The following is a 25,061-nucleotide window of genomic DNA, read 5'->3' on the forward strand; positions in this document are numbered from 1 at the left end:
ATAAGTTTGTTAACTCACAGGGCTGATGCACAAAACACTGCAAACGCTCAGCAAAAAAAATGACTCATCTGTTTCCTCTGACAGTGAACCAGAAAGTGAACCCAGCTTTTACCAAAACATGTGGGAATCGAAACCCCAGGAGAGGACGCACAAAGTGCAGAGGGGTGTGCACGGGATATACGTGTGTCTAGTCAATATCAATATTCTGACCTATAAGGAGGGATCATCAGACTCCATACATACTCTAGAAGGTCTTCCAGATGATTGTAAATATCCTCGTCTTTCATGTTTTCCTCTGTTGGAAATGGCCTGAAAAAAACAACAAGAAAATGCATACCTTATTTCCAACTGTAACTTTATGTTTAAGTAGTTAAGCGAGTGATACACAATCTCCCTAAAACCGATGTTACCAAGCTACGTATTTTAGACTGCAGATGTTCAAACATTTTGTCAATAAACTGTTAATGCAGATAACATAGAAATTGAAAAGACATAACAAATAGTGTAACACCTTTTACGTTGTCAAAACAACTTATTTTGACTGAAATATAGCATCGGTGAGAGTGAGACTTACTTGAATCCTCCCTGCTGTGCAATTGTGGAGTCGGAGAGCTTGGAAAGAGTGTCCATTACCTGATGAAATAAGATGCATAAACTGATTTATGCCAACCAATGCAAATGTACGCATTATGAGGAAAGGCTGTTAAATTATGGTGAGTGTTTGGCTTTTTGTTTTCATGTTTAGTGTTTATCCAATGACACCATTCATAGCTGCAAAAACACACACACACACACACACACACACACACACACACACACACACACACACACACACACACACACACACACACACACATTTGGCATTCTATCTGCCTCTCACATCTCAGTGTGTGTGAGATGCCTCATATGCGACAGCCCCTCACTGAGCCTCTGTGGGGGAAGTGGTCTTGTATCCCAAGCTCAACTCACATCTCAGGAAGTGCATGTGTGTGTGTGCATGTGTTTCATGTCAATTGAGAGAACCTGAAATCAGGCAAAGACTACATGGCTGTGTGTGTGTGTGTGTGTGTGTGTGTGTGTGTGTGTGTGTGTGTGTGTGTGTGTGTGTGTGGATACAGTCTTTTTACAGCTTTCATAAACATCTTAGGACGATATTTGGAATACACCCCAAACTCTAACCTTATGAGGATGTCAAGGTTAGTCTTTCACCAACCTACCACCAACTTGACCTATCAGGCCAGTCCAGAGCTATTTCGAGTGTAGCATTTCAACACACCAAATATATGCACTATTTTGGGGTCATTTTTTAACGAGAGGCTATTTATCTCTGACGATTAGTCTACCAGGCTGCTATCATGTAAAGCCAATGTCTGATGTTTGTATTTCTTTTCTTTGTTGTCTGTTGGTCGACAGTGCCCAAAATGAATCAGATAACCTGAGGCATCTGTTTAAATAAATGAAAACTGAAATGAATATTGATTCTAGTTAACAGAAAGGAAAACTAGGTTAATTACTCCAGGGGATTATTTTATCAACGTCTATGAGACTTGTGTCTAAGCCCAAAATCAATAAAAGGCCACAGGAAAAATACATTGAATAAGTTCATTGAATAAATAAAAAAATAAAAAAACATGATTGATCAATTGCACTGTGATCAGTTACTGGTCTGAATATCTACTATTTTCAACTACCTTGAATTTGCTTTATAGAGTAGTGAGATTCTCCACCATAAATATATGGACAGTTCATTGTACATGTAAGCCTACTTTTACTAAGATCTTATTGACAATCATTCAAGAAGTGTTTTCCTCTACGAAGCTGTGTTTCCTGGGGCATTGTGTGTCGGATAAATGGAGAAGAATAAAAAGATAGTTATTTATCAAAGCTAATCGTGTCAGAGGCCATTGCCACCAGGGAGACAGAATGCAGTACTTGGGGGACGGGCTCATTGTAATGCATGGAACGGAATTGGGAATGGTGTCAAACACCTCATTCTATTCCATGCATTACAATAAGGCCATCCTCCGATTTCTACCTCCACCAGCCTCCCCTGAAGTAGGCCATATGTAACCTAAATGACATGTATTCAGTGGTTGTATAAACCTTGTATAAACCCTGTGCAAGGCATATGATACTGGCTAGACAGTTGCTCTAGAAAACTCTTAACAATCTGAACAAACCAATCCCGACAGTTCCTCAAACCTCCGTAGGAGGTTTTCTGGTTCCTCTTTGTACATAATCTGGTTCCCAGACACTTCCATCTAATATGCCTGCTGGCGCAATAGCCTAGGGACGAGGCTACTTTGTTCACCTTCATATGTTTGTCTCTAAGTCTTGAAAAAAACATTTCACTATGAGTGGATTAACATCTTTGCTCATTCAAGGAAGCTCAATGGAGGAAACTGAGGTCTCTTTCTGAAAATAGTGTAACCTCTAGTAGTAGCCACTCGCAATCCCACTGTCACAAACAGCTTGACAACTGCATTTCCTATTTCCTACGTACATTTTACCCAAGCTTACATTACAAGTGCGGTTCGTGATTTTAATGTGTATGCACGAAGCATGAGTCTTCTAACTTGACAGATGTCCTCTGGTTTCCTGTGTAAGTGAGTGCTGTGGCTTTGCCTCTACCCAGGTGTGCCTGTTGATTTAAATATCCTCGCTTTCATTGCATCCGCTTTAGATGCTGAGCACTTTGATAGACATCTTTAGATATTTTAGTAGGCACTCCTTTTGACAAGACTCGTAACATGTTATGTTGCGTTGCTTAGCTGGGAGGCTTGCTGCAGCCTTTTATGCTTGTGTCAAAATGCAAACCATACAATTAATCCACAGTTGGCTGCTGCAAGGTTGAAACCACAGTGATTGTTTATGAACAGCAATGCCACCAGTGCAGTCTCAAAAATACGATACTGTTTGTTGTTGCACATCTCCTGATAAAGACTTTGGCTTTTCATCTTTTTGATGTGTGCTCAAGAGTGTTTCACTTTGAGTCGGTTCACACCTGGCTTGTTTAGTAGAGAAATTCTGACTAAGTTGTGTCTGAGGTGAGAGGAGCAGCCACAGGCAAACCGGAACACCAGCCAGAGAGCCAAGGAGAACCAACCACACCGGCAGTGTGGTCTGAGTGATGAGTGATGGGTAATTCACTCACCACCTGTCTCCATGGAAACAAGAGGGACAAAGAGATGCTATGCATATTTTGATAGCAGAGGACCAGCTACACAGTCATTGCACATTTCATGATTATTCACTGAGCTCTTTGCAACAAAAAAAAGAAGGGTACATCTATGACCTTGCATGTTTTCTGTGTAGAAAGAAACAAAATGTGTTGCCTGCAAAGAGATGCCTTTAACACTTTTCATTTGATGTTAATGAGGTAAGGGGAGGGAAACACTTATTATCCTTCCTTCATCATTCTGCCCCTCTCTGTCTCTCTCTCTCTCTCTCTGTCTCTCTCTCTCTCTCTCTCTGTCTCTCTCTCTCTCTGTCTCTCTCTCTGTCTCTCTCTCTGTCTCTCTCTCTGTCTGTCTCTGTCTCTCTCTCTCTCTCTCTCTCTCTCTCTCTCTGTCTCTCTCTCTCTGTCTCTCTCTCTCTCTCTCTCTCTCTGTCTCTCTCTCTCTCCCCTTCCCTCCCTCCCTCCCTCCCTTGCCAAGTGCCCCAGGTCATTAATAAACACTCAGCAATGAGGATGCCTAGGGAGGGGCCCTGGGTAACTCAGGGGAGAAATGTAGGTTAAAATCCTCTCATTAGATATGCAGGGGACTGCTGCCCAGGCTGTGGGTAGTGGGCACAACTCAACTAAACTGGATTAGACTGTCTGGCTGGGATTTAACATGTTCTTTCACAAGACGATTCCAGAACATTCTCAGAACATCTCTCCATTTCTTAAATAAGAACAAATCGGCCGAACAACCCTCCCTGGACCACATCCATTCCAATCTCTGAACTCATACACATAAAATCAACCCCATCCGAAAAAATAAGGTCACCCAATGGACAGAAGATATATGTCATGTTCTCACGTTATTTCATTTCCCTTCTAAATCTTGTCTTTCTTAATGGAAGAAGTTGTAACACGGGAGATTACACACTGCACACACTTGGATGTAAATATTTCTAGGCATCTCCAATCCGGGATTATGTGTGTTCAGATTAACTAGAATCTTCTTTAGAACACAGTGAACTGAATAAGGGGAGTTTGTGAGTTTGTGAGAAACGGCACACTAGCTGGGATGTGATGTTGACATGGCCTCCTTTTAGTGTCTTGTGTTCTCACACACTTACTTTACTAACTGTTTTTGTGGTCAGCATCAAACAGCTCAGAAAGGGGGCACAATGAGCCACTCCATGCTCCACTTAGCAAGGTGACAGTGTGATATATGATGTGTGGTGCATACTGTATCCATACACATCTTACATCCAATATGTCATATTGTCTAGAAAGCTGATTTTGTAAATGCATGCTGACTTGAAAGGAACAGAAAAGTAGGTCTTCCATACTCAAAATCAAATATGATATGTATACGGTATATCTTCTTCAGAACAAAATAATCTGGCAATTCGTAAAATAACTGAAACTTGGTGAAATCTGTGTGTACCTGAATGATGACAACCCAAAAGAGCCTATACATATATCTCAGGCCCCTGACAGTAGAGTTATATAGTATATATGCCATTTAGCTGACACTTTTATCCAAAGCGACTTACATTGCAGTGAGTGCATACATTTTTCAGTATATATGGTCCCAGCGGGAATCAAACCCCCAACCTAAGCATTGTTAGTGCCACGCTCTACCAACTGAGCCACAGAGGACCGTGAGGATCATGCACCTACTGAAACTAAGACAGAGTGCAGCAGCAGCAACAACATGGTGCTTAGCTGGTATGCTAACTGCTACATCAGGCTCCTGTGCTACAGGCATGAGTTCACAGCAGGCTTCAGGGACAGTGAAGAGTTGCCAGGAGGAGAAGGAGAAACCCACTGACCTGGTTACTGTGTGTGCAAAGAACTGTGCTGTCCACAGAAAGAAAAGGAGAGTCACTGTATGCAGAAAGAAAAGAGTCTGCCACTCAAGTTCTAATAAAAAACGTGCATTGCAGAACGTATTTCATTTGCACAAGGAGGTTATGTTTGGAAGACAGCAATAATCACCTCTTGAAATACCAGACATGTCTCAAATCCGTAAGCCTGCACCAATCGAGGTGAAGAAATTGGATTTCGCTGTAGGTGGGCTGGCTCTCAAGGACAGGGGAGACCTATCATATTTCAGTGCAAGTGAGAGGAAGCATCCCCAACATTGAGTGAGATCACTGACTGGGAATAGAGACAGGGGGAGGGGGGCTGATGTGCTAAAATGAGCTATTGATCACAGATGACCTTGCGAGGGCAGACAGCCACCACAGGATCCCAGACAGAGGAGTCCTCCTGGGGTGGAACACAACACGGCTGTGGTGGTTCTAAACCACAGGGACACGGAGGACTGGCTGAGATAGAACAGAATAGAATAGAACAGAGTCGAGTGGAATAGAATAGAATAGAACAGAGTGAAATAGAATAGTATATAATGGAGTGAAATAGAATAGAATAGAATAGAGCAGAATAGAATAGTATAGAATGGAGTAAAATAGAATAGAATATAATAGTATAGAACGGAGTGAAGTGGAGTGGAGTACAATGGAGTGGAGTGGAATATGATAGGATAGGATAGAATGGAATGGAATGGAATGGAATGGAATGGAATGGAATAGAATAGAATAGAATAGAATAGAATAGAATAGAATATTCAAGAAGGCACTTTATGTATTCCTTTATAAAATTGTGCCTAAACAGGAGAAGAAGGGTGTTGGGTCGTGTCATTACCTTTCCAAAGTCCCGAACATCGAAGAGGTCGAAGGCCTCAAACAAGTCACTCTTCCTCATCCCAAACACTTCACAGCATGACATCAGGAACGTCCGGATGTTCTTCAAGCACAGGAACTGGAAAGACAACATACATTTTTCAATGCATTTTCATACATTTCCAAGAAATTATTACATCCGCAAGCATCAATACTTAGCGGTGATGAGAGAACCATCATTAATTGGCTAAGATCCATTAAAAATCCATCATCATCTGTACTAGAGTGTATATCAGACGTTGTGACTCATCAAATGTTACCCAGGTCTTTACAGGGTTAATGTTATGGGGTTTAACCAATTAATATTCCCAACATGTGTCAGGAAATCCAAGCGGAATGGGGTCCTACCATGTGGCAGGAAATCTGCACAGCAGTTTGGCCTGTAGTCACACAGGGGTGTTGAACAATGTCAAGCTGTAAACATTCCTCTAGGGAAAAAGTGCCTAACAAAGAGCGATATTATATGTGATATTTTTCTCAGTGACATTTCATTGTTGTCAATCATGGCCAGAATACCAGATGAATCAAGAGGAAATTACATGGTATATGATGTGTACATGTACATGTGTTTATACATGTGTCGGTACAATTGAATGTGAACATATGCAACACCAACAGACTTCTGACTCACTGAGCACAGGGAGAGAAACTCCCTCACTCCAATATGACGACAGGACGTACAGTAATTGTTACCACTGCAGAGCCTTGAAATAATCAGACATTTGAGGATATGAGGATAGGCTCCTCTTTATCAGAACTGTTTATCACGGAGACGCCCGTGATTTCTCCACTAACCCCAGGGGCCCTGTTTGTCTGTGAAGGAAGTGGATGAGCCATACACACATATAGATTCCAGTCACAATCACAATCACAAGCAGAGGTCTACAGGCACTTTCTCTCATGCTGAACATCTGTTTTGGGATGCACCGTGTGTTCCATAGATGCTGGTGAATTTCTCTGAAGGTTTTGGTTTAATCAGCTGAGATATGAATATCACAGTGCAAGACAGTCTTTACGTATTATTGAATTGTTGCTGCTGCTGTTGAGCGTGGAGCAAGATCCCAAAACATTTCACTTTGTCTATTACAACTGTATGCGATATAAGTGACAAATAACATTTGATTTGATTTGAGTCTACTTTCTCTACCTCTTCTTTTTCACTCTCTCTCTCTCTCTCTCTCTCTTTCTCTTTCAGGTCCTCTATGTCATCCATTCTCTTCCTTGAGCCGGTCTCTTTCTAACTCTCACTTTCTTGCACTCTCATTCCATCATATTCTTGCACTAGCCTCATTCCATCATATTTACACATTATAGACACCTGATAAAAGCATAATAATGTATTCCTTAAATTATAGGAATAGACTATTCTCAACTACGGTGTGTATTTCACTTAGAGTTTGAATGATTCATACGAGGTTTAATAATAGCACCCATTGCCATTCAAGTCCTATCTAAATCCTTCCACATGGCCATCAACATACATATTTTACAGTCCACTCCACAAGATGCATCTTTTACGCCATGACTGGCCGAGACTTTGGTTGAAATGCAGTGGATATAAAAATAGAAATTCAGAAGGTTACTTAATAACAGTACACTGCACCCTACTCCTGTAATCCATTACCAGACTGCTCGCTGGCATGTATTGCCACTCTGGGGATCTGGGGTTAGAATGACACAATGATATGGCCATTTAATATCCAGACTCCACTGATACACATGCTTTCTCAACGATGCCCAGTTGGCCTATAGCTGCAGGGTGCTTCTCTTCATTGTTTATTAAGTTAGGCCTGGATCTCTCCGTTATTCACTCAATCACCAACCAGATGCAGGGTTGAAATACATTGACAAAACACACATGTATTAGTTGAACAATATTCTATGACATGTAAACATAACTGAGAAAATGTGATTGTTGTGGCAGATTGAGAAATAACATCAAGTCATTTTAAACACAGTCACAGTTCATGAAAAGTTCATAAAAGTGCATCATTTTTTAAATTATGTTTAAATGAATCTTAATGAATAATGAATCTTCTTGACACGAATGGCCTTACATATTCAAGAGATGGATCCAGTGATTATGTCATGTCTGTGGACATGATGCTGAAACACATTACAGTAAGGATAGAACGTCCTGAAACGTAGACACGTCCTGATGAAGCAGTGGGCGCTCGACTGTGGGAGGTTTCTCAGAAAATAGCTGTTTCTCACGTAGTGAGACACTTGCAGCTCACTGCTGCTTTCACTTCACCAGTTCATTTACGCTGAATACAATTCATTCTCTATGCCCAGAGAATATGGACAGGCACATGGAACTACCACGACATTGACCAGTTCTGTGTTTATAATGTAGCATGTTGCCTTCTTACAATGAACAATAATTCTCCATTCTGCCAGAGGCCAGAGGCCAGATCCCTTAAAGGGTAACTTAGTTGAAAAAGCTGTAAAAGCAAAAAGAATACACACATGTGTGTATGTGTGTGTGTGTGTGTGTGTGTGTGTGTGTGTGTGTGTGTGTGTGTGTGTGTGTGTGTGTGCGCGTGTGTGTGTGTGTGTACCTAATGGGTGGATCAAAGTTTGGATTTTATCTGGCCTCTGGAGTGTCAGTGGGAGGGTTTCTGAGTAAAGAGCAGTCTAGCCCTTTGGAATTCTCATGGGTCCTTGAGGCTTTTATGAAAAGTCCCTCTAACTTCAACTTCCTCAAAACTGAGTAGTAGTTAAAGGACCAAGAGGTAGTAGAACAACAACCTGAAGGTTTTAGAATATATTGTATTATTGCTTTTTGACAGAAGCGTTATTCATTAAGAATTCTAATGCAAGAGTGTGAGAAAAATACTGTTGATAAGAAAGCTGAGAATAGCCACTGATGGCTACTTGTTCATGTCATGAACAGTTCTAAAACGTGTACATCAGTCTGTTTTAACTCTCACTGACTCATGCTAATATGGCCTACCTATTGAAAAATTAAAATGTGTAATTTCACAATTGACCAACACTTTCTCTTTCAATGAAAGTGAGAAAGAGATTAACCCTGAACTAAATTGTATTCAATATATTAAATCACTCATCATTTCAATGTGTATGGGTGAACTCACTTATCATCCCATGAATAACTGTACAATTCTAAATCAGATCTGTCAGGTTATAGGTCAAGTGCCTTATCCGATGTACAGTACATCAATTTGTCAAACTGCTCAAACATGTATTGAAGAGTAAGGGTAAAAAGCGGTAAACCCTACCTGGGACATCTGTGGTCTAAGATTGATATCCTTCAGGTTGATAGTGTTGGGTTTCAAGTTGTTCAGAAGCTGGCACAGAAGTACCCCGTCCCGTAGTGTCTGCGCCAGGTCGAATACCTGCGCAGAGTCCCCCATCACCCGATGGTTCGCAGGGAGCACATTACAATTAATCAGCCACAGCGCGCATTGCCTCCAGTACTCCATTGTGTCCGTGATAATGATGAAGAGAAAATAATGTAACGATTCCGTCTATTCTAAAAACATGTGAAACAACATTTTTTAACTAAGATATACACCTTAAAACCGTCACTCTGATGAAGACTTCTGCGAGAAGGCAGAAATTGCCGCTACTTCCCTCTCCAGCTCCGTGGAGGCGTGCGCATTGGTGAAATAGCAGTCCATCAGTTCAGTTGAGCATGCTTCACTTGACTTGACTTGACTGCGAGCACTCTAAAACCCCAAGCTCACTTGAACTTCCTCTTCCGTCTTTCACTCCTCTTTCAAATTAAACTCAGTAAAGACATTCAAAGACTATAAATAGTCTGCATTGCGCCCTCCTATAATTGAAGCCTCAGTAACTATCATTTCAAGGCTATAGGCCTAATGTGGCATTCAAAACGACAATATATTCCTTCAATGTTGTTATGAGCATTTGATTGAACTATTATGCAAAAGACAACCAATGATTTGCTGATTAGGCTATTATAGGTTATTGTAATATATTGTGTGTGAATTTATGCTCTTTGTGGTGCATTATCTCACTAACCAATGTACCTGTAATGTTGGTTCTTATTTGATTCTAACTGTATTAAATATGCACTCATGTTCATGTGTTTGTTGGGGGGGGGGGGTCGAACAGGTCATGAGAGTTTCAGTTAAGTAAATGTATAAATGTAAGTAAATGTAACATAAAATATATTAGTAGATGGATGTACTGTTGAGATTATGCAGCTGGCTACGTTGAATATTTATTTCTGAATATAATGTTTGTGGAACAAATGAAAATTAAGTACCATACTAGAAATATTCATGTAAAGATAGAAACTCAAATTTGTCAAAATCATAGATTTTTGGGAGTTATCTTTACCAAGTCATTTTTTACATGATGAACACCACAGAAACTCACAAATGTTGATGGGGAAAAAGCCTATATTACTCCCATGCACAATCTCTCCTAAAGCAGACATTCCATATGGATTAGTGACTAAACCGGTGACTGTTCACTCTTAGTCTTAATCTGATGGATGTTATGGGGGGAAAACTAAGATCTCTTTGTTTCAATGAAATCACATATGTCTAAAACTAAGAGAATTAGGCCTATTACATATAAGTCCTGCTTTGAACTTAGAGGTTACACATCTATGGTATCTGGAGGCTTTAAGTGGACATGCAAATGCTTTCTCTCTCTCTCTGATAAAAATGTGATTTTTCACTTTATAGCCTACTATTCTGTTCAGTTCTTATAGAGATAGTGCTGTTCCTGGATTGGAGAATTATACACTTATTTGTGGACTGAACAATTTATAAGGTTGATAGTCATGAACTGGTTTAAAACAAATGACTCAGATGCAAAAAATCTGTACAGTCCCAGGCTGCTTTTCTCTCATAAGAGTGAGGGGACAAGTCAGTGACAGATATCTGATAAACACAGGAAGGAAGCGTGTTTAAGGTCCCTTGGCATCACCACTGCCTCCCTTGTCACCCTGTTTAAAGAGCTGGTGGTAGAAGATGTTTCCAGAGACCAGACAGTCTGATCAAGACCATCAGTGGGGTAGGGGGGAAATGGTTGCCATTCCATAGATCCCCTTTGACCTATGAGGGATTTACACGACAGTACCTGTCCTGTGTAAGTGAACATTAGAAATAATAATATTTCACTGATTGTTATGTGAGAATGTATCAACCTGACAATTTATTTAAAGAAATGTAAATAATGTTCTTTCTGAAATAGATATTTCTTATTCTTGAAAGATAATTGGAATTTCCCTTCTTTCATTATGAATGGAGAGGGACTTTCTACAAATCTGGCAACATAGATATTGCGCTACTCCTCGAGATTGTAGTCCCGCCTTAGCACAGAGAAAACCAATCAAAGCGTTGAACTCACACAATATGACCTATTACTGAGCAGTTGTCTCAGTAATTCGTAGTAATGGGCGTGTTTATGGTTGCCTTTATTCCACAAGCTGATCGGTTCATTCGTTGAACTCTTACGTGAATCAGTATAGTAGCTGGATAGACAGGGAAGCCGATTGTTGTAATGATAGCTCCCTCGCATGAATACGTAACGATCTGTGAAAATGCATGCGATGCCCCTGCCCTGATTCGATGCTTGTGAGGTCTGGAGACGTGAAAACTATGGAGGAGCCGCTTTTACGCAGAAAATGGTCTTGTGCCAATGCTATCCAATGAGAGAGCGAATGTAATGTTTCATAAGAACGGTTCAGACAGCTGCAGTGTGTAAAAATATCTTTGAAAATCTGGAGAAGATTCCAAGGTAACATATTCTTTAAGCAATTCTGTGACAATCGTATGCATGTATTGTCTCTTCAGCAAGTCAAAATGCGACAGTATTTTTTACAGTCTTTGTGCCCTGTGCTTAACTCCCTATAGTAGGTTTTAATAACAGTATTGAACAGTATGAATAGAAACCTCAAACAGGCCCTATAGTGCCATAATTATGTTATTAAATGCAGACATGTTGATTGAATTGTTCAGATTGAAGTTCTATCCGTTACAGATGGCCTTAGCTCTGGCTGACAGAGCTCTAGGAGCCATCATTGGATCAGCTATTGCAGATGCAGCAGGTAATGATGGACTTATTATGGAACAATGTAATCATGTGAATGCCTAGCAGCAGTTTGATGTCACACCCTTTCAATCGAAACTGAAAAGTCGAAGCTTATGTGAGATACTGCATGTTGATGTGCATGTATAGTGAGTCCCAAGTGAAGTCCCCACAAGTTTGTTTAGCTATACAAAGCTTATCTCATTTTATTATTAGCCTGTATGTATTTACCAAGAATTGTTGATAACCTGTTCCACCAGTTCAGAATGGAACTGTGCCAGTAACATCTCTGTTCTTTCCTCTGCTGCAGCCCAGCCTCTCCACTGGGTGTACGACCTGCAGAAGCTGAGTGGTTTTCTAGTCCAGGATACTCACCCTGAGTTTCGTCCTCAGTCTGCCAACCCATTCTACAAGAGGGCCACAGGCAACCAGAGTTGTTATGGAGACCAGGCATACGTGCTGCTGGAGTCCTTGACTGAATGTGGAGGTAGTGTGACTATTTCTGTTACGGTGTTATGTGTCTATTCCTCCAAACCACCTGTGCTTATTCTAAAGATGATGCACATTATTATGATCATGTGGTTGTTTCATGTGACTCTTTTCTGTGTCATGTGACTGGTGTAGTCTAAAGCCTTGTTTTGTCACCACTTGGCCAGGTCTGAATGTTGACGATCTGAGGAAGCGCACATATAAGTTCTTTGGGCCTGGGTCAGAGTATGACACCCCTGTCAATGATCCATACAGAGAGAGAGGAGGTGAGCAATCAGCACCGCCTCACTGCATCACTGATGAAGCATGAATACAGTCTTCACTCTAACACTCAGTGTCCATACTGTATATCTTAAGTGAAAGGTTGAGTCAGTGTTTTTCTATATCATGTAAGGTCCCAGACCTCAACTGCCCATTGAGGGACCATGGAGACACGCAAGTTTAAAGAGCTTCATGAAGAATGTGGATGCAGGCAAGGAAGAGACAGGTAAAACTACATTGCTTATGTATACATGCATACAAAAATGCATACATACATACATACATACATACATACATACAGTACGTACACATACTGTTGCAATCCATAAGAGAACACCTTAACTATGAGTAGAGATTATGAAAATCTGGGGGGGGAAAAAAGATTTTTAATACTACATAACATTTATTTCCACAGGCTGTGACACAGACAACCAGGTGGATGGAATAGCAAAGCTGGCTCCTATTGTGGCTTTTTATGCTGGGAAGCCTGACATGCTGGAGAAGGTGGAGGGTGCCATTCGTGTCACCCAGAACAGTGATGCGTGTGTGGCAGAAACTCTGGCAGCAGCTAGGTCAGAATTCTGTACATGAACAATGGCATAAAAACTGCCTCTCAAAGACGTATTCCGATGTGGGGTGTGTTATAGATCATCACACAAATAAACTTGTATTCCAGATGAGAAATGTCACTGACTTTTCAATGGGCAGATACAATCACGCAGAGAGTGGAATACAGCATTATAGACAGACAAGGTCTGTATGACATTATCTAAAAGGCACATGGCTTTTTTCTTTTCAAGGATCCTGGAGCATTTTATCCTGAACGGTCCCGATCCAAACGCCTTGGATTCTGTGCTCGATCAGCTCACTGACCCGGACAGGAAGCAGCCCCAGGAGCTGGACAAAGCCGTGGTTGGTATGTGAGGCCCAGAGCACTAGCGCTTCGTTACACTCATGTCATGTGACCGAGTCATGGAATGCAAGGCTTTAGACTTTTATTTTCGGTGGAATAATTGCCCAGGGAGGGACATCCCTCTCCTCTTCAGGGAGGGCTTCTGCATTTGAAAACTGCAAATTTGGTTAGTCATTCTATTCAATAGTACATTTCTCACAATGTTTGCGGCGAGATGTAATGCTTAAAATATCTTAACATATTTCTTATCGATTCTACTCTTTCAGGACACATTTATCAAGTAAAGGAGAATTTATCCATAACTCCCAAGGAGGTGATCCCCACTGTGTTTCCAAATACATGAGGTAAGCTCTGTCACTGCCCATAACCCTCTGCAAAAGCAGGGATATAAGGGTAGAGTTGTAAACCCCTCAGGGCTCAGACAGTAGGCTCAGGGCTCAGACTTCTCTTATATGTACAAAGTACAAAGTTGTTATCAATGCTTAGGACACTTGTTAGTACTTACGACACACTATTGATGAAATCATGTGTGAAGGCTACCTTCCATTAACATTTCCTCACCTCCTACCTTCCATTAACATTTCCTCGCCTCCTACCTTCCATTACATCATGTCATAAATTCCCTATGTTATGATTGCTCCAGGTTTGCCAGGTGCGTTCCAAGCAGCGCTGCATGGGGTCCTGACAGCTGGGGATTACGAACAAGCTATCAGGGAGACCATGAGCTGCGGGGGGTGCACCTGTAGCAGAAGCTCCTTTATCGGGGCCTGTCTTGGGGCTCAGGTATGGGCACCATGACTTTTACGTGATTTGATGACTTAAAGTAGGCATACATTACATTGTCAGGCCTTTTGTTATCGAGAATAGATTATGGGGAAAGACAAACAGGGCATAGTGTAACTACCTAGTAATTGGTTGTAATTCAAATATCTCCTTTTGCAAGGCTAGTCGTGCTTGATATTTTCAAGTCAAAAGATGACAGATTACTAACTCTGATGTCTTGTTTTTATCTGCACAGATTGGGCTTTCAGGGCTCCCGAACTCATGGAAGACCAAGACTCTCCGATACAACTCTCTGCTTCAACATGCAAAGAAAGTTGCGGACCGCCACCAAATATAGTCAAGCTGTTTCTGACCATAACCACTATAACATTATGTTTACAATCTAGTTAGCCTTGGACACATAACCAAGGTTCTTCCTTGAGGGGTCTATTTTAAAGTATGCTCTGTTTATGTTTGAATATCTTCAATAATTGTTGAGCTTTGACAAAACACTAAATGAAAGTTCCTGCCTAAACTTTTGCAGGGTTGGAACTGGATGTATCCGTTTATGTTAAGGTGCAGCATGTTGCATTGAAGATGTTCCTACTTGTTCAATGAGGGCATTTATATAATAAAGCCATCCCTAAATACACCATTAAAAGTTGGACATTTGAATCTTTCTGTCAGATAAACACGTTTATTCTATCTATGCAGATTAATATGTTATCTGAATTACCATAATGCTGATTATGAAATTTGAATTTAACCCATACTATATGACCATCTTTCTAATGACAATTAATGATAGCCACATTCAATGAAACCTTTAGAATTACTCCTGCGTTCATAATAGAACATTTTAAAAGGAAAGTCAATTTTGATTTATGCGTTTGCTATTGTACTGTAACAGAAATGACTTGTGCCAACGTGGACACCGTACTTCTACTATCTGATGAAAGCTTCGCTTGTGGAAACAGAGGGATGTCAAACATGGCAGGTAGAGGAGTTAAACAGAATCGTGCCAGCTCTGGCATTTCAGGTAGGAAAGGTGCAGCTGAGCAGGAGGAAGAGGAACAGCCTCTGCAGGCTGTGTTGATCGCTGACAGCTTCAACCGGAGGTTTTTCCCCATCTCCAAAGACCAGCCCAGGGTAAGTGTGTTATTATGGTCATGTGGGTGCATGCTTGTCAGGATGACAGCGCTAACGGGATAGCTAGCTAGCTAGCTAGCTAGTGAGGTTGACTTGCCTTGTTCTCATTCATGCAACAAGATACTTTGTCAGCAAGTTATTTTTAAAAACATTGATGCCTTTAGTATTTTTGTTTTAATCTCGGGAGTATGCTTGTTGACCATCTGGCTGAGGGAGCCACATGTTATCCATAGCTAGCTAGGCTAGCAACTTCCAGCTGGCATGATCAGCACTGTCTACACACATTCTTACAACCTGACAAGTTGTCTCACAATTGTGATATATCACAGGTCTTTTCCATAGAAACAGTAGATCACTTTAGACCAATAACTTTCTTTCAAGAGTGTCAATGTTGCACTGAATAATCTCTTCTCTGCTGTGTGTTTGTGTCATCCAGGCTCTACTGCCTTTGGGCAATGTGGCCATGATCGACTACACTCTTGAGTTCCTCACTTCTACCGGGGTACAGGAAACATTCGTCTTCTGCTGTTGGATGTCCAACAAGATCAAGGACCACTTGCTGTAAGCACCCACACTTTCTCATGATGCCCTTCTTGGCTAAACATCAACAACATTCAAATTAACTTCAGTGTTTTTGACTTTAGCAGAGTCTCGATATTCCTCACCTTTTATGCTGTCATGGGACATACTGTTGCAATACCTGCTTTTCTTCAACAGGAAATCTAAATGGTGTCGCCCCACCTCTCCCAACGTGGTCCACATCATCACCTCGGACCTGTACCGTTCCCTTGGCGACGTGCTGAGGGATGTCGATGCCAAGGCTTTGGTCCGCGGGGACTTTGTGCTTGTCTATGGAGATGTGGTGTCAAACATTGATGTCAGCCAGGCCCTGCTGGAGCACAGGTGAGCTCCCCACGGTTCCCACGGGTCCTTGAAATCCTTGAAAGTTTGTGAATTTGAGAAAAAAAAAAATTAAGGCCTTGAAAGTTTTTGAAAATAACTTTTGTTACTCGAAGAATTGTAAGACACTTGTCCGCAGAGAAAGAAATTGGACAGTAAACATTGATGGACTTCAAAATCGCTTGCAAGAAGTGTATGCGCACAACTGTTAACGAACTCTTTGAGAAATCTCCCTTGAAGTACTCTCTGGTCTCGCTTCTTTCTTTCTTGGATCCAAAGAAAATGGCAGGCACAAATGGGAAGATGCCGTGTACAGCAAAATTGAAGAAGGCCCTGACCTACCTTGTAAATAGTCATCGGGTGACTGAAGATGATTGTGATGACATCATTCGACAATGCTCGCATTTTATTGATGACATTGTCCAGGCCCAACACTCAGAGTTTGTAAAACTTTGATCATGTCCAAGACAGCGTGGACACAGTTTTACATGAGTTTATGTCAAAGGACAAAGAGCTCAGAAATCTATGGAGCCTTTGCTGCCAACTCTTCTTACTGTCACACGGGCAAGCCTCAGTAGAGTGTAGATTCTCATCAATCAGCAGATTGAAGTGGAGAACGTGAAGGAAGATTCATACGTAGCACAGATGTATAGTTGACCCCATGAGCTGTGGGTGGCATACATAATGTGTGCATATCAGTGGCATCTGCAAGGCAGAGGTATGTGACACATCAAGAAGAACAGAGACAGAGAAGAATGGATGAGCAAAAAAACAGAAAGAGAAAAGACGACAAATGCACTCGAGACAAACAAATTTGCACTCAAAGCGAAGAACACAGGCAACCTCACTGTTACTGGCAAGTCCAATAGCGTGAGAAGGAGTGCTAAAGATAAAATAAATTGTTGAAATAGAACACACTACTCAACGAAAAAGTGAATGAACTGAAAAGCATATGAAGGGGCATAGCAGGAAAAAGCAATGGTTGGACACTGTTTTAACAGTTAGAGAAAGAGCAAAACATTACGCAATGAGTAAGTAATTAAAAAAAATAAAAAAAAATAATAATAGAACACAATGGTTGGGGAAATATTTTATTTATTTTGATACAATTAATTTTCATCTAATCTTTTATTGTTATGCCCTGTTGGGTCCCTGAATTTGAGGGAATTGGGCCTGGAAAGTCCTTGAATGTGAATGGGAACCCTGGCTCCCACTGCTGCATGCCATCTCTTTCTGGTCTTTTTTTTTTTTTTTCCTCAATACAACACAATCACTAGCTAAACAATGTAGTATTGTAATTGACTTGGTCCTCTGCTGTCATACGAGATGCTTTTAATCTATATATTTGATTCCTTATTTGGCCATTATGTGTGCCCTTGAAGGTATCGGCGTAAAATGGAGAAGAATTGCTCGGTAATGACCATGATCTTCAAAGAGTCTTCGCCTGGTCACAAGTCTCGCTGTGAAGAGGATGACGTCATTGTTGCCATAGACAACAAGAGCAAGCGGGTTCTTCACTACCAGAAGACACAGGGACTAAAGAAGCTACAATTCCCTATGGTACCAGCATTTTTGTTATTATATGTAATTCAAATTGAATGTCTCTAACATGTATTCCTTGCATGAATATGATGGAAAAATGAAGAGCAGTACATGGACTGACCAATATATATTGCATTTATTTACTTGTCCGCAGAACATCTTCCACAGTGCAAGTGATGAGTTTGAGATCCGACATGATCTGCTGGACTGTCATATCAGTATCTGCTCGCCACAGGTAATTTAGTGTCTCAAACCTGGTTCAATGACACTGTACTCCTATTTGCCTTGCTTGAAATCCCTCATGGAATACATGTATGATTCCTGTTCTGACCTAGGTGCTGTAGACTGACAATTGTGGTTGTGATTGTTTTTTTAGGTTGCTGAGCTTTTCACAGACAACTTTGACTACCAAAGTAGGAATGATTTCGTAAGAGGGCTTTTGGTCAATGAAGAGGTATGATTTATATGCTAATATTATTCAAACTGCTCAATCAATAAAGCTGCACAGCATGTATACCTGTCCTGCCTGTGACAACAGTGACAACAAATATAACATTTCCTCCCGTTTTCAGATCCTGGGCAACCAGATACACATGTACGTAACCAAGGACGGCTATGGTGCCCGTGTTTCCAATATGCTCATGTATGACTCTGTGTCCTCGGACATGGTGCGTCGCTGGGTCTACCCCATCACCCCCGAGGCTAACTTCACAGACCAGAAGGGGCCGAGCTGCACACACTCCCGCCACAATGTCTACCGGGGGTCAGGGGTCAGCCTGGGGCACGGCAGCCAGATGGAGGAGAACGTTCTGATTGGCTATGACACCAGCATCGGGGCCAACTGTCACATCTCAAACAGTGTCATCGGCAACAACTGCGCCATAGGTCATTATTTCTCAATTAAATGAGACAGGGGTCCTGTTGTGTCGTTTTTGCGGTTTAATGAAGGTCTTACAAAGTATAAAAGAAGTCTGTCGATGAATACTATTTTTGGCATTATTGAAAGTATTTCTGAATACTTGCTCATGGAATACATTGTGAGTACACTCTCAGTTGGGTAAACCTTCCTTTGACGTTGCTCTAATAGGGGACAACGTGGTGCTGGATCGCGCCTTCATCTGGAATGACGTTCACATCACCAACAACGTGGAGATCAACCAGTCTGTGGTGTGTGATGGAGCCATGGTGAAAGACCGCGTCAAGCTAAACAAGCAGTGTGTCCTGTCATATAATGTAAGCAAAGTTCAGGCAACCAAACCATAGTCTAAATTCATAGTCTAAAGACATTCACCCTTCTGAAAATAATGGGTCAGATTTATAAAGCACATCTCACAAGGATTCAAAGTACTTTATACATGGCTGGTGCTCATTGAAATATCTGAATAAACCTGATCTGAACACCGTTTGCAGGTGGTGATTGGACCGAACATCTCCCTCCCAGAAGGCACTGTGGTGTCCATGCACCATCCAGATGAGGTGGACGAGGATGACGATGATGATGAGTTCCTCAGTGACGACGCAGAAGTCGGAGACAGTAAAGACAAGACAAAGCAGAAGGGTATATGTTGCCTATTTATCTCAGGCTTTTGTGTAATGTTTCCTGCGTTGATTAGTATAATTTTCACAAAATGATTTTTTTTTAATCCTATCTTCTATACCATGTAATTGTCATTCAGTGTTGTGCAAATCAGTTTATGCTTTAATCGTACACAACAGTAAGAGAAATGATTGTCAGTAAGCGAAGCTTTGTGAACCTATGCTGAATATCCTCTGTCCTGTGCAGCGTTCAGCCCTGCTGAGGTTGGAGCGGACGGTAAAGGTTACATCTGGAAGTCCAGCAGTCTGGACGATACAGAGGATGACGAGTTGGCCCAGTGTCTATGGGGTAAGGCTTCAGTCTTGGCATGATGTATTCATTGTCGAGAGCTCAAAGATATGCAGTGGGCTGCCATGCATGGTTTCTTCATAAAAGGCTACATCTCCCATTTTTTTGTTTTTTTTTGTCCTTTTTGTCCTTCTCTTTCAGGACTGGTGTTGAACCCTGACCCTGAGAGTGAGAGCGAGAGCGAGGCCAGTGAAGGCTCCCAGGACCCAGGAAGCAGGAGTGTGTCACCTGAGATGGATGATGTTAAAGGTGATGTGTTACAGCCATCTCACCGTGACAACTACATAAAAGAAATGTTAACCTCTACAAACTCTCCCTCTGACGTTGACTCTCTGGGTGTGTAGTTTTCCAGATGGAGGTCCTTGGGACTCTGCAGAGAGGGTTGGAGGAGAATATCGTCTGTGACAATATTGTACTAGAGATCAACTCTCTAAAGTAAGAAGCAAGATGTTGATTTGTTATTATAATGGTAATTGATGAATAATAACAATACTACTGTATATAGAGCTGTTAGTAATAATGATAGGTTATGGTATTTTACTGGACCTATTCTCTGACGGTAACAGGTATGCCTACAACATCACACTGAAGGAGGTTAATCAGATTTTGACCAGGGTGGTTTTGGAGTATCCCTTCCAACAGCAGGGTCCACAGATCAACACCCCCCAGTACACCTCTCTCCTTTTGCCTGTGAGTACGAGACCCTCTGCCCATCCAAAACACTGTCTCACAGAGATAGACCGAGGGATGGAGAGATGAAGAATAATCTCTTTTTTTTCTCTCCCTTCTTTCCTCTCAGCTGTTGAAGAAGTGGTCGCCTGTCTTTAAGAACTACATCAAGAGAGCGCAGGACCACCTGGACTGTCTGTCTGCCGTAGAGGAGCTGTTCCTAGAGCAGGAGGCCCACTGGAGTGCCATGGTGAAGGTGAGCGTGTCAAAATCAACACACACTCTTTTCATGTTCAGATATCCCTTTCTAATAGGGTTAGGGTCTCACTGTGCTTACAGAGATGATGATTGCGGAGTATGATGTGTGGTGTGTTGCTCCGTTAGGTCCTGATGAACATGTACCAGCTGGAGGTCCTGGAGGAGGATGCCATCATGCGCTGGTTCTCCCAGGGCGCCACCACGGACAAGAGCAGACAACTCCGCAAGAACCAGGGGGTGAGTTCAGGAAGGGGTTTGACAGAGAATATGAAGACACATTCCACACGTATTGTCCTTGTCAGAGTTGACACCATAATACCTCAATATATGCCATTTAGCAGACGCTTTTATCCAAAGTGACTTAGTTCAGTACAGTGAGTGTATATGGGATCCCAGCGGGAATCGAACCCACAATCGTAGCGTTGCTAACACCATGCTCTATGAGCCATAGGACCATAAAAGGCTGTATTTTGTCTTTTATGATCTCTGTGCTTGTGTTTCTTAGTGCCACTTACATTGAGGTGTGAGAATTAAAACAGGAAATCAAATGGCTTACAGTTAATTGTTTTTGTCTGTGGTCAACAGCTCCAGAAGTTCATCAAGTGGCTGGAGGAGGCAGAGGAGTCATCTGAAGAGGATGGCGAGTGAAGAGGAGCGCTTGAGAAGGAACGAAGGGAATATCAAGACTCTGACCACTTGAGAGACTGTTTTGTGTGTTGGTTCAGAGGAACTGGAGCTTGGATCTGCATTTAGAATCTGCCATGGCAGTCAGTTTTGGCTTTCTGGGGCAGCTTCCCATCGCTTCTAGGTGTTGTTGATATATTAACTAATTTTGTACAATGCAAACTGACATATTTCACACAATGTCACAAGAAGAAAGGGCTTTCTGCTATCTTGAATGTCAACAAGCTAATAAAGGAGGATGGTAGAAATATTGAGGACATTAGAGCATGGAGAGTACTGCTATACAAAAGTGCATTATGAAACTCACTTAACTTACAGGTCAGCAATTACTGAAATGGTTTGTGTTTATCTGAGACTATTAAATTGAGGCCAATTATTTGAGAAAAAGTTGTATTTTAATAAGTGACTGATATACAGTACACCAATGAATAAAATACAGACACCAGTGTATGTCTCAGTGTGTTCAGACAGTTATTTCACAACAGTGTACAGTATTGACAATTAAAATAAACAATTTGGCCCGTGGGTGGTTTTATTGACCCACTCAGTTTTTATGCAGTATAGAAGAGGTAGTAATATGTTCAATAAAGATCCCCTGCTGATGGTCAGTCACACATCGCAGCCATATCACTTATCACAGTATATAAAAAAACAGCTCATACCAAGCTACCACTTATGCTATGTGACTGTATCCAGTCTGGACGTGAAGAATACGTAGCAGCAAATCACTGAAAATGGAGCAGTCACTGTAGGGCAGTCACTGAGGCACATGAAGAAGATACGTTTAAACTCTGCAATTGCTACACATTAGCGCCAGCAGAACACTCAAGGTAAATCAATCTAAAACAGATTTTACTCATTTGATTAGGAAGCATCTTAACACATCTCACATGTCCCTTTACCCTCAGTTAACTTGACTAGGAATGATTGAAAGCATTATTCAAGCAGAGTTGAGAGCAATGAAAATGAAAATACAAATGATAAAAAATTTTGCATATTGTCAACTAACTCTCCCCATCTTGTTTCATACTATGTTTTCATTCACTTCACTGTTGTTTAGTGTACATCTATGGCACAGCCTATCATTAAAGACTATTTGGTATCACCTTGGCCCAGAACAACTGATCATCAACTGGAATCATCACAGCTGAAGTCATCTCCAATGACCTAGTCCCTCCTGCCATCTTGTTTTCCAAACGCACTGTGGATGGCTCCAGCCAACAGAGAGGTCCCTGTGATCCCACACAATGCGGTCAGCACTTTCCACATCTTAGCCGAGTCCTCGTGTCCCGCCATGAAGCTCTTATAGTCAGTTGGCACCAATACAAACTGACGTCCATCTTGTGGAGCCTGCAACCTCATCACCTGCCCGCCCTCCAGCACCACCTCCCCAAACCCGGTCATAGTGGTCCCCACGCGCAGGATCTCCTCCGTCTCCTCCTGCGACACAGGCTTCTCACCACTGAGGCCCTGGACCACCAGGTCCACCAGGCCCTCCTCGGCACGCCTCACTCTGCGGTGCACCCGCTCCAGATAACACCCAGAGGCGTTCAGTGGAGACTGCACCTTCACATAGAGGTCACTCATGTAGGCCCCCGGACACACCAGGCTGAAGGGCACGGCATTGTTGGTCTCCTTTCTGTTCTTCTGTCTGGAGTTCCTGAGAGGAGAGAAAATGGTGTCCAACTTCTGTGTTTTCTGTGTCTTAGTACCATAGTACACTACAGAACAATATCATTACTGTATTATATGGGTATTTCTTACAATCAGATAAAATAAGGTTTGACTGCACCAGCCAACACCAATAAGTCCATAAGAACACAACAAAGGACACACAAAGGATCATAGCTAAAACACAAGTACACAAACCATGTTTTAGTGAGGGAGTTCCACACTTTCCAGTGTTCCTCCACAGCAATCTTCTGGATCACACCAAAGCACCGCGGGACAAACTGACTGGCCAAAGGCTCACCATCTGCCTGGACCAACCCTAAAACAACATGTTGTTCACTTATTCTCATCTCCACTATTTCGCTGGGTTTGATTTTTAATTTTTCAAAAACATGATTCAGCTGTAGCTTTGTGTATATCTGCAATCATGTCTTACATACTGTAGTGTGGTGTCTTACCTTCGACTGCAACATACTGTAGTTTTTTGTGGGCGGATGCCTTCAGTAGTCTGACCAAGTGTTGATCTGGCCTGAAGATTGGTATCTCCTAGAAATATTATATATAAATATTAAATCATTTTTGATGGTAACTGAAATTGCACAATCCATTTAATGAAGCATGGTTTGCATAATGATGTTTTGCACGTGTGTCCAAACTTTAAGGTATCTGCTTACCTTCAGTTTCTCTAACTCCACTTTCTTTTCTTTGTATAAGTGATAAAACAAGCCAGAGAATGCAAAGCTGGACCCCACACCGATCAGAACCAAGGGATTGAAAAGGTCACTCATTCTGTGTGACTAGGAAGATAGAGAGGTATGATAAACATCCACTTGTCTGACTGGCTTGACAGTTTATCTTGGCCAGTAACCACCTGTTCTTACGCGTTCAGAAACACCTTGACATACAGTCAATCGTGTGCAATTACAACAGATTAAAAGGGAAAACGCTAACAGAGCTCTGCGAGGTAATATGCCCAGAAAGCTGACGTGATCGTCCTCGGATATGTCAAATATGAATTACTAAAGCACACGACCTACCTTTTAGAAGGCACAGGGTGAAAGTTGGAAGACGAATGGTCTCGTTTTCATTAATCAGAATCTTAAAGTGGTTTCGCTTCCGTGTTTACACGCATTGGTCACGTGACGTCGCAGCCAACGGCAGGTAGATGCTTGACCGCCAGATGGCAGTAATGCCACAGGTTTAAGAAAAGGATCTTGGTTGCGATGCCTTTGGCCACACCAGATCAGTGTCTTCAACATTTTTAATCCCCAGCCATCACTATCACAGCCACAGGTGTATTGAAATTCAAATGACTCATTCAGTTTTTATTTAGTTTCCTTAGTTTTTCATTGTTTAGTGATCTCAAAGGTGCAGGCCTAAGCCTACTTGCAGGCTGCTGAAAACAGAAATAAGATTAGGCCTATGGTGCCAATTAATTCATAATTTCAGAGGGTAAATGTCTGCACATGAATCAAACATCTATAGGCAAATTATCAATCATCAAAGTAAATGCTGGTGCTTCCAACAATCATCATTCATCTATCACAAAGCAATTAGTTGATTTAAACTGAATGTATATCCTCAAGAAAAGATACATGTTTCCCTCAACACAATATTCTCTACTTTGAATCATTCAAATGCTTACTTCCCCCATCATCTTTGTTTGTGATCTATCCCACTTTGTGTTGTGTGTGACCCTAGAACAGTGACCAGAGAGACCAGTGTGGCCAGTTTGACTCCAGTGACAGCTTTGCAACATTTTTTTAGTAGACGTTTCCTCAGATCTCAGTCCACTTTGTTATTGAGAACACACACTGCCTTTAAAATAGTTGTGTGCAGGCTGTAATATCTCTCTCTCTCTCTCTCTCTCTCTCTCTCTCTCTCTCTCTCTCTCTCTCTCTCTCTCCACAGGAGCTGTAGGCTGTGCCGCTCGTAAAAGCCAACTGC

General features: G+C 41.7%; 4 protein-coding genes across 7 annotated transcripts in view; 2 read left to right on the top strand and 2 right to left on the bottom strand.

Annotated features, from left to right (window-relative positions):
• vav3b (vav 3 guanine nucleotide exchange factor b) overlaps positions 1-9,551 on the bottom strand; it is a 30,869-nt gene extending 21,318 nt beyond the window's left edge. The window contains exons 1-4 of the mRNA XM_083689850.1: positions 9,144-9,551; positions 5,864-5,980; positions 575-633; positions 244-309 (exon numbers count right to left, since the gene is read on the bottom strand). Coding sequence (XP_083545976.1) covers positions 244-309; positions 575-633; positions 5,864-5,980; positions 9,144-9,347 — 446 coding nt within the window. The 5' untranslated portion in view covers positions 9,348-9,551. The remainder of the gene's footprint in view (positions 1-243; positions 310-574; positions 634-5,863; positions 5,981-9,143) is intronic.
• A 1,949-nt stretch (positions 9,552-11,500) lies between these two features.
• LOC310818814 (crystallin J1A-like) lies at positions 11,501-15,011 on the top strand. 3 transcript variants are annotated; one of them, XM_083689857.1, is made up of 10 exons: positions 11,501-11,640; positions 11,884-11,950; positions 12,242-12,418; positions 12,588-12,686; positions 12,815-12,907; positions 13,097-13,253; positions 13,482-13,597; positions 13,861-13,938; positions 14,238-14,377; positions 14,613-15,011. In XM_083689857.1, the coding sequence occupies exons 2-10, from the start codon at positions 11,884-11,886 to the stop codon at positions 14,712-14,714; spliced, it is 1,029 nt and encodes a 342-aa protein (XP_083545983.1). In that variant the 5' UTR covers positions 11,501-11,640; the 3' UTR covers positions 14,715-15,011. The 3 variants fall into 3 exon arrangements, with proteins under 3 accessions (XP_083545983.1, XP_083545984.1, XP_083545985.1); XM_083689858.1 differs by having other exon boundaries at positions 11,507-11,640; positions 11,869-11,950; XM_083689859.1 differs by having other exon boundaries at positions 11,520-11,640; positions 11,862-11,950.
• Positions 15,012-15,322: 311 nt separating this feature from the next.
• On the top strand, positions 15,323-21,485 carry eif2b5 (eukaryotic translation initiation factor 2B, subunit 5 epsilon). Its single transcript, XM_083689853.1, has 16 exons — positions 15,323-15,505; positions 15,942-16,066; positions 16,223-16,408; positions 17,788-17,965; positions 18,102-18,182; positions 18,324-18,401; positions 18,520-18,832; positions 19,035-19,180; positions 19,358-19,505; positions 19,731-19,832; positions 19,974-20,081; positions 20,177-20,267; positions 20,399-20,522; positions 20,632-20,757; positions 20,886-20,996; positions 21,345-21,485. The coding sequence occupies exons 1-16, from the start codon at positions 15,338-15,340 to the stop codon at positions 21,405-21,407; spliced, it is 2,148 nt and encodes a 715-aa protein (XP_083545979.1). The 5' UTR covers positions 15,323-15,337; the 3' UTR covers positions 21,408-21,485.
• Positions 21,486-22,604: 1,119 nt separating this feature from the next.
• On the bottom strand, positions 22,605-24,266 carry mul3 (mitochondrial E3 ubiquitin protein ligase 3). Of its 2 annotated transcripts, XM_083689862.1 has the most exons (5): positions 24,152-24,266; positions 23,789-23,911; positions 23,573-23,660; positions 23,313-23,433; positions 22,605-23,103 (listed from the first exon to the last, which is right to left on the bottom strand). In XM_083689862.1, the coding sequence occupies exons 2-5, from the start codon at positions 23,900-23,902 to the stop codon at positions 22,611-22,613; spliced, it is 816 nt and encodes a 271-aa protein (XP_083545988.1). In that variant the 5' UTR covers positions 23,903-23,911; positions 24,152-24,266; the 3' UTR covers positions 22,605-22,610. The 2 variants fall into 2 exon arrangements, with proteins under 2 accessions (XP_083545988.1, XP_083545989.1); XM_083689863.1 differs by having other exon boundaries at positions 23,789-24,200.
• Between the last annotated feature and the right edge of the window lie 795 nt (positions 24,267-25,061).

This window comes from Argentina silus (assembly GCF_951799395.1).
Source record: "Argentina silus genome assembly, chromosome: 18".
Taxonomy (NCBI): domain Eukaryota; kingdom Metazoa; phylum Chordata; class Actinopteri; order Argentiniformes; family Argentinidae; genus Argentina; species Argentina silus.

Excerpts from the sequence above, each read along its gene's own strand:
- eif2b5 (XM_083689853.1), top strand. The coding sequence starts at position 15,338 with ATGTCAAACATGGCAGGTAGAGGAGTTAAACAGAATCGTGCCAGCTCT. Across the intron at positions 19,506-19,730 it reads AGACAAGACAAAGCAGAAGG|CGTTCAGCCCTGCTGAGGTT; the intron begins GTATATGTTGCC and ends TGTCCTGTGCAG. Across the intron at positions 20,082-20,176 it reads TGAGATGGATGATGTTAAAG|TTTTCCAGATGGAGGTCCTT; the intron begins GTGATGTGTTAC and ends CTGGGTGTGTAG.
- mul3 (XM_083689862.1), bottom strand. The coding sequence starts at position 23,902 with ATGAGTGACCTTTTCAATCCCTTGGTTCTGATCGGTGTGGGGTCCAGC. Across the intron at positions 23,661-23,788 it reads TGGAGTTAGAGAAACTGAAG|GAGATACCAATCTTCAGGCC; the intron begins GTAAGCAGATAC and ends TAATATTTCTAG. Across the intron at positions 23,434-23,572 it reads ACAGTATGTTGCAGTCGAAG|GGTTGGTCCAGGCAGATGGT; the intron begins GTAAGACACCAC and ends ATGTTGTTTTAG.